We start from the raw sequence: 12,135 nt of genomic DNA on the forward strand, positions 1-12,135 counted from the left end.
TCTTCTGAAGAACTGGAAGTTATAAAATCTTAATATTTGGCAGGTGGCTTCCTGGGATAGAGCTCACCAAAGTTTGCGAATGAAAATGACCTCAACCTACTTTAGAGGTCACAGAGGTCAACAACATTTTAATGGATTTGTTCTTGAGAACTAAAAGGAATGGATTCATAAGATTTGGCTGGTAGCTTTTTGGAATAGAAGAAGAATCAAAAAGCATAGAATCTTATAATGATATTTTGCTGGTAGTTTCAACAGATGGAGCCAACAAAGTTTGCGAGGGAAATCTTTTAGTACAATATAATGAGAATATTTTGCTATGACTGCTTAAATATTCAGGTGAGCGATACAGGCCCTCTTGGGCCTCTTGTTTCTTTTTAGGGCTCCACCTCAGAGATATGGATACTCTATAGTAATCACTGTGTCTGTTTGTCCATCTGTCTCTCTGTTTGTCTGTCCACACTTTCCTTTCTGGAGATTGTCTCAGAATCTGAAAGACTAACCTTTTTTAAAATTTGATAAGGTGATACACTGTGAAAAGTAGATGTGCAATAGGGGGTTTAAATAGTTTCAGTTGAGTAATACAGGCCCTCTGGGTCTCTTGTTTTCCAATTTCGCAGGATTTGTGTGTGTACAGTGTCTTTATCAGGAAAGTGGTCACACAACCTTGTATAAAATATGTAACAGATTATAGATCTTGTTTTTTTCTCCTCCTAGAAATCTTTGCCGAGTTTCACGAAGAACATTGGTCCGTCATCCTTTGTACAGCTTACAAAGTGTTCTTCTGTGAAAACTCTCATGTACAAGCTGAGAAGGTAAATATGTCAACTTGATGATTATTATATAGGGTGAATTGGATGTAGTTGACCGGGATCCGGATGCTTTTCCGATGTCATTTTGTACAGTACAGGAACTATGCAGCTTGCGATAGATTTTGTACAGTAAAGGAACTATGCGGCTTGTAATAGATTTTGTACAGTACAGGAACTATGCAGCTTGTGATAGATTTTGTACAGTGCAGGAACTATGCAGCTTGCGATAGATTTTGTACAGTACAGGAACTATGCAGCTTGTAATAGATTTTGTACAGTACAGGAACTATGCAGCTTGCGATAGATTTTGCGCAGTACAGGAACTAGGCAGCTTGCGATAGATTTTGCACAGTACAGGAACTAGGCAGCTTGCGATAGATTTTGTACAGTACAAGAACTAGGCAGCTTGGGATAGATTTTGTACAATACAGGAACTAGGAAGCTTGTGATAGATTTTGAACAGTACAGGAACTATACAGCTTGCGATAGATTTTGCGCAGTACAGTAACTAGGCAGCTTGCGATATATTTTGTACAGTACAAGAACTAGGCAGCTTGCGATATATTTTGTACAGTACAGGAACTATACAGCTTGCGATAGATTTAGCACAGTACAGGAACTATACAGCTTGCGATAGATTTTGCACAGTGCAGGAACTATGCAGCGTGCGATAGATTTTGTCCAGTACAGGAACTAGGAAGCTTGCGATAGATTTTATACAGTACAGGCACTATGCAGCTTGCGTTAGATTTTGTACAGTGCAGGAACTAGGCAGCTTGTGATAGTTTTTGTACACTACTGGAACTAGGCAGCTTGCGTTAGATTTTGTACAGTACAAGAACTAGGCAGCTTGCTATAGATTTTGTACAGTGCAGGAACTATGGAGCTTGCGATAGATTTTGCGCAGTACAGTAACTAGGCAGCTTGCGATATATTTTGTACAGTACAAGAACTAGGCAGCTTGGGATAGATTTTGTACAGTACAGGAGCTATGCAGCTTGCGAGAGATTTTGTACAGTACAGGAGCTATGCAGCTTGCGATAGATTTTGCGCAGTACACGAACTAGGCAGCTTGCGTTAGATTTTGTACAGTACAGGAGCTATGCAGCTTGCGAGAGATTTTGTACAGTACAGGAGCTATGCAGCTTGCGAGAGATTTTGTACAGTACTGGAACTAGGCAGCTTGCGATATATTTTGTACAGTACAAGAACTAGGCAGCTTGGGATAGATTTTGTACAATACAGGAACTAGGAAGCTTGCGATAGATTTTGCACAGTGCAGGAACTATGGAGCTTGCGATAGATTTTGCGCAGTCCAGGATCTAGGCAGCTTGCGATATATTTTGTACAGTACAGGAGCTATGCAGCTTGCGAGAGATTTTGTACAGTACTGGAACTAGGCAGCTTGCGATATATTTTGTACAGTACAGGAGCTATGCAGCTTGCGATCGATTTTATACAGTACAGGCACTATGCAGCTTGCGTTAGATTTTGTACAGTACAGGAACTAGGCAGCTTGCGATAGATTTTGTACAATACAGGAACTAGGCAGCTTGTGATAGATTTTGTTCACACGTTGTCTTGTTGATGAATGCTAGGGTGTGTGGGGTCATTGAGTAGAACTAACTTATGCAAAAGTAAATAAAAACAAAAATTATCTGATAAAATTGATTACAAACATGTAAAGAGTATATGTACTTGATTTCAGATGAAAATAAATCCATGCTTAACCAGACTCGAAAGTGACCTCACCATCGGTCTGTCACTACACCTTGTACTAGTGGTGGCAAATAATAGTAAACTTGATTGAACAATTAATGTATGTCTTATAAGCTTAACAACATTACCCATTACAACAACATTCTGCAACAGCTCCCCTTTCATGTGTGTATTTGTATTTGATGTAAGAATAACCTCTACGAGGCCTCATGCAAATTAGTTGCAAAACTGTGGTTTTCTACCTCCATTTGATAAAGTTTTAAGATCTAGCTGGTGCGATGATTTGGCTTGGTATCAACTTGGCCGTTTTGATAATACACTGTAAATTGCTAACGACCCTTTCAGTATGGCTCTTGTTTTCGTAAAATTATCAGCATGTGCCCGAATGCCTTCAACAACTCCTGGCACAGGTGTTGATTTCATGGTTCACTGGTCGGACCTTATGTAAGGGTAACTGAGGTAAGACCATTTCATGGTTCACTGGTCGGACCTTATGTAAGGGTAACTGAGGTAAGACCATTTCATGGTTCACTGGTCGGACCTTATGTAAGTGTAACTGAGGTAAGACCATTTCATGGAGGATTTGGATAATATTTTAATGGTTCCGGCAGAAAATGGGTTCGGTGGTTCGGAATTTATAGGATTGGTATTGGGAAGTTCGTTATTACTTTAAAAAGAAGAACAATTCCGCACACCACCATTTCATTCAGTATCAAGAGGTGATAGATTTTGGGTGGACAGAAAAATATGGCTCCTACCTGACATAGCAAGGCTTATTTTCAAGGCTGGTCTTTCATCAAATGCTTGGTAATTTCAATATATAAATGTATGTAGTTTCGTAGCTTTCATAAGTGTCACCAAATAAATAGTCTCCCACCTCACAGAATTGTCCCCTTTTACCTTTTCAAGATTTTTCTGTTATCCCCTAGGGTAGGATTTCTTTATTATCCCCCAGGGTTTGACAGATGGCAGACAGAAAGAACCAATATGATGACATCAGGGAAACAAATTATGATGTCACAATCAACTTTTGACGAGAGAGTTGAATATTGCAAATAAAACTTGCCAGATTTTAATATCAGTGAAACTGTGACTGAAATTATAGGATAGGAATATAATAATCATCCCCTACCTTGTGGGTGTGTGACAGGGATATTTTCGACCCTCAGTGTGATTACTTGATTGTCTAAACCTCGGCAGGTAAGACAATAACGAGGGTTGGAGATTTTCCAGTCACAACCTCACAGTAGAAGATTGTATTGTCTCCCACCCTTCACATGTGTGTCTCCCATTTAAGCCAGAAAAGATCAGCTTGTCACCCCCTAGGGGGAGATAGCCTCCGTCATAAAATGTGTCACCGGTAGTTGGCACGTCATCAAAAGTGAATGACGATATTCATACCCCACATGTGTTTTTGTTTACACTACTGTCGGCAGAGTTGTGACTGAAATCATAGGATGGAAGAAAAATAATCATCCCCTACCTTAAGGGTGTAACAGAGAAATCTCCAACCCTCTGGGTAATTTATTTGGTTGTCTAGCCCTCAAAAAACATCACCCCTCAGGTTAGAGATTTCTCTGTTACACCCTCAAGGTAGTGGAAGATTCTATTAATTCTTACAAAGCCAATTTTTTTTTAACCATGATAGAAAGTCATGTAAGATAAATCTATCTTACATGAGCATGACATCATACTCACTGTAAAAACAAAGAAATGATGTTGACGTCGTTTTAATTTTTAGCTCACCTGGCATTAAGTTCCTATGAGCTTATGGTATGGTGTGTCCATCTATTGTCCATCAACTTTTTCTTTGAACAAGCTCTTCTTAAAAACTGGCTGACCTAGGGTTATGATATTTTGCCAGACTGATGATACTTAGCCAGTAGGTACTTGGCATGTAGTGCTATGAAGATTCCTCAAACGAATGACCTTGACCTATGATGAAGGTCACCGGGGTCAAATGTGTTAAAACCTTTTAACAACTCATTCTGAATAACCAGGGGACCCAGGGCAATGATAGTTGGCCAGAAGGCACCTGACATGGAGTGCTATTAATTTTTCCCAAATAAATAGAATAGTATAGCGTTTCCTCCAGTGAATGACCTTACCTTCTTTTAAAGGTCACATGGGTCAAATGTGTAAAAAAAATCTTTAAATGACTTCTTTCTAATTATAATTCCTCAATAGAGGTAACAAGAAACAAAATCTTCCTTCAGTACAGATTAGGTGATCTCAATTATGAAGTCTGAAACATTCTTAAATCAAGGAGATGCAATATGTGGAAATATTTGCAAAAATACATTTATTGAGAACATTTTCCCATGATTGTTTAAATATCCGTTGAGTGATACAGGCTCTCTGGGGCCTCTTGTTTTTGCTCAATTTTATTTTCCAATTCAAGTATTTTATCTAAATTTATGATTTGATACTTGTATGTATTCTGTGAGTTTAAACTAAATTGTGACACACTCTTTCTAGTGTTATAGATAATTTTGAAATTGGTTCAGTATTGAAGAAGTTGATATTTGGCCACAAGATGGCAGCTACACCTCGCTTTCAAATTTTAAATTGGTAAGCAATGGAAGAAAATAACTCTTATCATATGTCAGTTATGTAGGATAGTAATGTCCCACCCTTGGGTGCATAATTTAGGATCCAATACCTCAGCAAGCTTTTGGTTTTTGCCCTAAATTCTGTACCCTAAGGTGGGGCATTTTTATTTTAAATAACTTACATATGAGACTTGCAATCAACTTATTCTATATAAACATTCATAAAACATATTTTATACGTTCTTGGATTAGAACTCTTTTTGAAGGGAGATAGTAATAGGCATGATAACGATAACAAGTTACGTAAGTACTACCCGCAATCCTAAGATTTATTGATAGGAATTACAGTTATGTTTTGACTTAAGAGAATTTCACTTTTATGTTTATACCACATCTGATATATCCTCCTATCTTTCAGTTGATAGATCATTTTTCCCACCTCCAAGATGGCATTTTTGCAAGGATTGCATACGACGCCTTTGAAGCTCATGTGTTCACTGACCGATGGGGCAAGGATGATCTGGATGTATCCTCATATCCCATTCGATTTGTTCTCTGCCTTGTGAAGCAAAGTTTAAAGCAGGATTGGGATTGCTTCAAGTCACAGATGAAAAACATTGCCGATATGCTGGGTATGATAGCCCTGCAAGAGCCTGGAAAGGTGACGTATCATTTGCTCGAACAATGGTCTTCAGTTTCCACCTATTTCAGTGAAGCAGAATTGCAAAAATTTCTGGATATTATGCAAAAATTTGTGGCAGATGCACAAACCCCACCACCAGATGCTCATTTTCAGCTTGTGTTTGATCACATTGAACGAGCAGACATTAGTCACAAACCAAACAGTTGTTATGTCCTGCAAATCCTAAACACAGAAACCCTCAGACAGAAAGCGTTGGAGAAGGTGAAGTGGAATTACAAGTGCTTCACACCTAAAGCTTTGTTGTGGATTGCTCAATCAAGACATGAAATGGTAGGACCTCCAAGTCTTTCTGGTTCCATGTTCTGTCGGATTGTGTTTCATCTGTTGCAACAGGCCTTTTACAAGATCAGAGAACAGATCAGGATGAAAGACATTTTGACGTTTGAGAAGGATGAGTGTGTTGAGCCCGTGAAATGGTTTTTTAAAGCAGCAGCAAATCAAGGAAACGAAAAGTTGGCCAAAGGGAACCAGTTTGATGTGTTCCTTCGAGAGTTGAGTGAAACATTTGCTAATGAGCCCATGTTCATTTTACATTTCTTTGAAACCATATCAGTCTCATCACCACTGCTGATCAAAGCGACCAAGAAGTTAGGATGCCGTCTGATGATACAGCTGCAATCCACGTTCACCTCTGATATAGAGGCTGCAAACACTGTGTCCGAGTATGACATAATCCTTGACAGATTATTGACTGCCCAGCAATCGTGCCTTCATAATGGTATATGCAGCAGTTGGAATATGTTTTATTTAAACGTGACATTGCCAATCCGACTGCATCACTGCAGAAAGGAGGACTTCATTGCTCATATGGATAAGGACTTCGGCAGTCTTTTGCTGGCTTTCTAAGTTTGCTCTTACAGTTTCCTTTCTATCAACATAAAACTTTTCAAAAGAATTCCAACTGATCTTTATCCATCCAACAATGAAGGAAACAAGTGAACATGTCTCAGCCACAAAGTGAAAGTCATAGGATAATTTTTGTCTTGCCGCCACGCAGTGGAAGCAAGACTAATTATCCGGCGACGGCTGCGGCGCCGTCAACATTAAGTTTTTGCTTTAAAGTTATTTTCACTGAAAGTATAAGTGCTAGAGCAACCAAACATGGACCATAGATGCATCTTAGGTAGTACATCCCAACCTATGCATCAAATGCTGGATGGGGCCTACCTTTCATGGTCCATTGACTTTGTCAGCATCTCCATCAACATTAAGTTTTTGCGTTTAAATTAGTTTCTCAGATATATGCATTGATGGTCAAAGCAAGGCATAGGTGAGACATAGCAATCCGAATGACTTGTACATTTTAGCTCGGCTGCCGTGAAATGCCCGGTAGCTTATGTAATGGTACATCATCCTGCTTCTGGCTTCTGTTGTCAACTTTCCCTGTAACTTAATCTATGGAACCATCAGAGGGATAAAGTATGGCCTATAGCATCGTATTGTAGAGTGCAATCAGATTTATTCATATAAGTAATCTTGACCCTCTTTCAAGCTGTCAAAAGCTTTTATGTAGTTTAAGGTCATAATGTTTTGCATAGGAATGTTATGTTTGTTAAAATAAATGTCATGACTCGCATGCACTTTCAAGGTCACTGGGGTAAAGTGTATTTAAACTTAAAATAACTTCTACTAAATTACCAGTCCTAAAATGCTGGATGCGACCTACTTTTCATGGTCCATTGACTTTGTCACCATCTCCATCAACATTAAGTTTTCGCATTTAAGTTACTTTCTCTGAAACTATAAGTCCTGGACTAACCAAACTTGACATGTGCATTGATGGTCGAAGCAGAGCACAGGCAAGACATATCAATCTGAATGGCTTGTTTTCAAGAAATTGAAGTGAATTGCCATGATATTTATTCAAATATTACAGAATAATGAAGTTCATAGTTACAATAGTATTCCTTTAGTAAAGGCCTATGAAGTTTCTTCAAATAAATGATCTTGAGTCAAAAAATTATAGTTTTACAGAATTGAGGCATGGGATGATAAATTTCGACCATAGGCTGTAAAGGTGTATGCTATCGAAGTTGGTAAAGGATTACTTTGACAAATCTTAATTGTCACATAGTTAATATGTTAAAAATTGAGAAATTGAAAGAAAACAACACCATGTAAGTGATTTTAAAAATTCCTTTTGTTCATTTTTTATCCCCCGCTTTCACCGAAACGGGGGATATTAATATGGGTCTGTCTGTCCATCTGTCTGTCTGTTTGTCACGCTTCGTTTCAGTGCAATAACTACAACAAATATTAACCGATTTTCTTCAAACTTGGTCACAGGGTTAAATGCCTTAAGGGCTCGGCCAAGTTCGATGTCCACTACTGGGATTTGTTTCTGTCAAATAACTATAACAAATGTTAACCGATTTTCTTCAAACTTGGTTCGATTTTGATGAAAATCAGTTTTTGGTTTCATTGCAATAGCTACCACACGGAGGCTTCTGATTGGTCGACATTTAGATATTGTTAGATTTTGATGAAAATTTGTATATAAGGATATTAGAGGACTGCGAATAAAACCGCATTAGTTTCGTTACCATAGCAACCACACGGAGGCTTCTGATTGGTGGAAATTCAGATATTGTTCGATTTTGATGAAAATCGTTATAGAGGGGTATAAGGGGACTGCAAATTCAAAATTTAGTACATTGTAGGTGTACTATGGCAATGCGATCCTTTTCTGATGCATCTTTGCGACTATGGGGGCAGTTTGGGGGACATCTGTGATGATCTCCCATTACAATTAGTACTTGTTGCTGTAGATATTGTTAAGATGTTTCCACCAAATTCCTTATGCACATCCAACTCATGCTAAGTTTGCCAACCGATGTGATTTGTGCATATTTACGGATAATTAATAAGGTATAAGGTGGGTTTTTTTCTTCAAGTTTCAAGCTATAAATTATGTCTCAACAGCACGATACTCTCATGTTTAAACCTAACCTCAATAATGTTTACCTACAATATGTCCTGCAAGAGGAGGATATAAATTCAACGAATTTGCTTGTTTTAATTCTGTTGAATATTTGAATATTCCAAAAAAACACTCCAAATACGATATGTTGTTTTATCAACATCAAGCACACCCTGAAAGAAATTATATTTGTGTTCCTGCATTATGCTGATATGAAATTATTGACAAGCATCATTTTGATGTAAAAGTAGACATATAGTCTATCACATCTGTATTTGAAACCAGACATGTACATACAGAATCTTTAATAATTTTATATTTCCAAGTTTTAAAAATATTTTTGGAATGAGTCATAAGAAATTAAGATGATACAAGTTTATCGCTATACCAGGAATGTGAGGGAATTATCATGTAAACATTTTTCTGTGGCTATCAAGTCTTTGAGATATATGAATGTAAACTTTATTTTTTTACAACAATTATGAAACAAGTTATTTCAACTTATATTGCTAACTCTTGTTGGCCCTGTTTTAAGTGCGCAGGGGGTCTTAATGTGGGAGGAAACCAGAGTACCAGAGAAAACCCACGTGGTCGGGCAGGTAACCCCATACCTTTTGACGTCCGACCGGGGAATCGCGGTGAAAGGCAAGTGCGCTATCCACTGCACCACCCGACCACCCAAGTCTTTGGTGTTTGCCATCTTGATGTCATATCTGTCATTTTGATATACCATTTCTATTGTTTTTATTACAATAATGTATGACGTTATGCTGGCAGAGCTTTCAGTAGACCCATGAGAGTAAGTTATTTTAGTTCCCAATATGAATTTTTACTCTTGCAGCTGAAAGTACAGGTTTATTTGCCATGTGTTTTGACTCTCTAAAATCCAGTGAAAATATCACTGTTAAAGTACACAGTTTAGCAGAAGTCTTATTTTGGCGCTTTCTGTCCTTTAGATATTGCGCTAAAATATTATTTTGCCAGTCAAAATTCCTGTGTATTGTTTTCTACTGCATATTTAGTGGGTGCGCAAATTCCTCAATATGCTCAGCTCTTAAACTTCAATAGTGTGCTAGTAGTTGAGTGTTCATACATAAGTATGCTAGAAGTATTTGTCTTCTAATGTTTCTAAATGTAAAGAGTCAACTGAAATCCGAGGCCAAACAATATTAAATTTCTATTAATATACAGATTATAGGTTATACAGGGTTATATGCAGACAAATTATATGACGGGTTTATTAACAGCAAGACAAAGTAACTGTTTCACAGCTAGAATTTACAGTCATTATGACTGTTGTTAAATGTCTGTGCTCCTTCCCTCCTGCGACCTCACAGTTCCGATGGTATGTTTTGCATACCCGGTACATATTTTTCTGGAGAAAAGTAGTGGTTTTTTTTCAAGTTCATTGGATCATTTTTCGTTAATGTACATATGTCTCATAATGATGTACAAATAATCAACATTACACTCTTTATATTTGTTTTTTTTTATACATTTTTGATAAGGTTTATAATAAATAGCTTAAGTTTACATCATATCATATTCCCATGGGAAATCTTCATTGGACACATATATTACACGATTTTTGTCTATAATACATTAGGTAGTACATCTCATTCCATGCATCAAATGCTGGATGCGGCCTTTCTTGGTCCATTGACTTTGTCAGCATCTCTATCAACATTCAGTTTTGCGTTTAAGTTAGTTCTCTTATAATTAACTTTAAGTGGCTACACCAACCAAACTTGACATGTGCATTGATGGTCAAAGCGGGGCAAAGGTGAGACATATCAATCCAAATGGCTTCTTTTTTTTACAAGATTCATGTATTTAAATTGATCAAATATCACTAAAAATAAAAAGTGTATGTTTACATGTCCCAAAAAGCTGTAAGGTATTTTTGAAGAAATGCTTTTTTTTTTCTAAAACAATAAGTCACATTTGTCCCTGTTCAATTTCAAACAATATATGTAAATACATGTATCTATACCCACTAAGGTCTAAAAGCACAAGTACCCAAGTGTTTTTATTTTTTAACATTTTAAGCATCTGAGCCATTTTTTAAATGAGTGAAAGCATAAAAACAAATGTTTCACATATTACTCTTAAGGTGGCTCCACACTTTTGCAATTAACCAGCCAAATTCGTTGAAACTTTCATATAATGGTTATGCAACTATGTAGAGTTGATTTTATGAAAATCTTAACATTCCGATAGTTTGGGGACTTTTTTCGAAAAAATACCAAAAAGTTGAATTTTCGTCAATTTTAATATTTTCCGGTTTTTTTTGTGTGTGACATTGTTCGGAACAATAAAAATTGAGTCCGAGCTGTACTTTTTTCCGGAAGTACGTCACGAAAATGGACGCTGATGACGATGTGTGGAGCCACCTTAAGGGAGGATATTTTTTATTGACCTGGAAAGCTCCAATGTACACAAATGACGTAAGATATTTTCGCAAAAACATCTCTATTAACATTTAAATATTTATTATGTCATTCCTCAAAATGCACTTTGAATGAAAAAATGATGAAAAAGAGAATTTTATGAACAGAAATGTTAGGGTTAGGGTTAGGCTTAAGGTTGTTTCTTGTAACATGCTGGGGCCTGATGGTCCATATGTTGTAGATATCCTTGGTCGAAAAGTAATTCTGTTAGCTATGAGTTTTATTAACTTCAATACCTCTTTAGAAAAAGTATTTTGATGACTGAAAGAATAAAAAAAAAAAAAAAATAATGGCGGGAGGATGTACCACAAACTGAAAACTTATATAGGACACATTATTTTTTTTATCATTTTAAGGGGTTTATATCTGTATATTATTAGCTCAAGTGAGCTTATGTTATGGTGCAGCACCCGTCTTCCGTCCTTCCGTCCGTCCGTCCGTCGTCTGTCGTCCGTCGTCTGTCGTCCGTCGCTGTCTGTCCGGCGTCAACTTTTTGCTTTAAACAACTTCTTTTCGGTAACCAAAAGGCCTAGGAAGATGATATTTGGCCAGTAGCATGCTTGGATCAAGGGCTACAAAGTTTGTTCAAATAAATGACCTTAACCCACTTTCAAGGTCACAGGGGTCAAATATGTTAAAATCTTCAAACATCTACTTCACAATAACCAAAAGGCCCAGGGTACTGATATTGGGCCTGTAGCATGCTGGGATGAAGGGCTACCAAGTTTAATCAAATGAATGACCTTGACCCACTTTCAAGGTCACTGATGTCAGATGTCTTTAAAATCTTCAAACAACTTCTTCTGAAAAACCAAAAGGCCCAGTGTACTGATATTGGGCCTGTAGCATGCTGGGATGAAGGGCTACCAAGTTTGTTCAAATAAATGACCTTGACCAACTTTCAAGGTCACAGGGGTTGAAATATGTTAAAATCTTCAAACAACTTCTTCTCAATAACCAAAAGGCCCAGGGTACTGATATT

The 12,135-nt window shown here is 37.4% G+C and overlaps 1 protein-coding gene across 1 annotated transcript in view; it reads left to right on the forward strand.

Annotated features, from left to right (window-relative positions):
* The window catches only part of LOC110445156, a 33,523-nt gene extending 26,629 nt beyond the window's left edge, over positions 1 to 6,894 (forward strand). Inside the window, exons 14-15 of the mRNA XM_021489597.1 lie at positions 715 to 812; positions 5,499 to 6,894. Of these exons, the coding sequence (XP_021345272.1) occupies positions 715 to 812; positions 5,499 to 6,629 (1,229 nt within the window). The 3' untranslated portion in view covers positions 6,630 to 6,894. The remainder of the gene's footprint in view (positions 1 to 714; positions 813 to 5,498) is intronic.
* The last annotated feature ends 5,241 nt before the right edge of the window (positions 6,895 to 12,135 follow it).

This window comes from Mizuhopecten yessoensis, unplaced genomic scaffold, assembly GCF_002113885.1.
Source record: "Mizuhopecten yessoensis strain PY_sf001 unplaced genomic scaffold, ASM211388v2 scaffold2091, whole genome shotgun sequence".
Classification (NCBI taxonomy): Eukaryota; Metazoa; Mollusca; class Bivalvia; order Pectinida; family Pectinidae; genus Mizuhopecten; species Mizuhopecten yessoensis.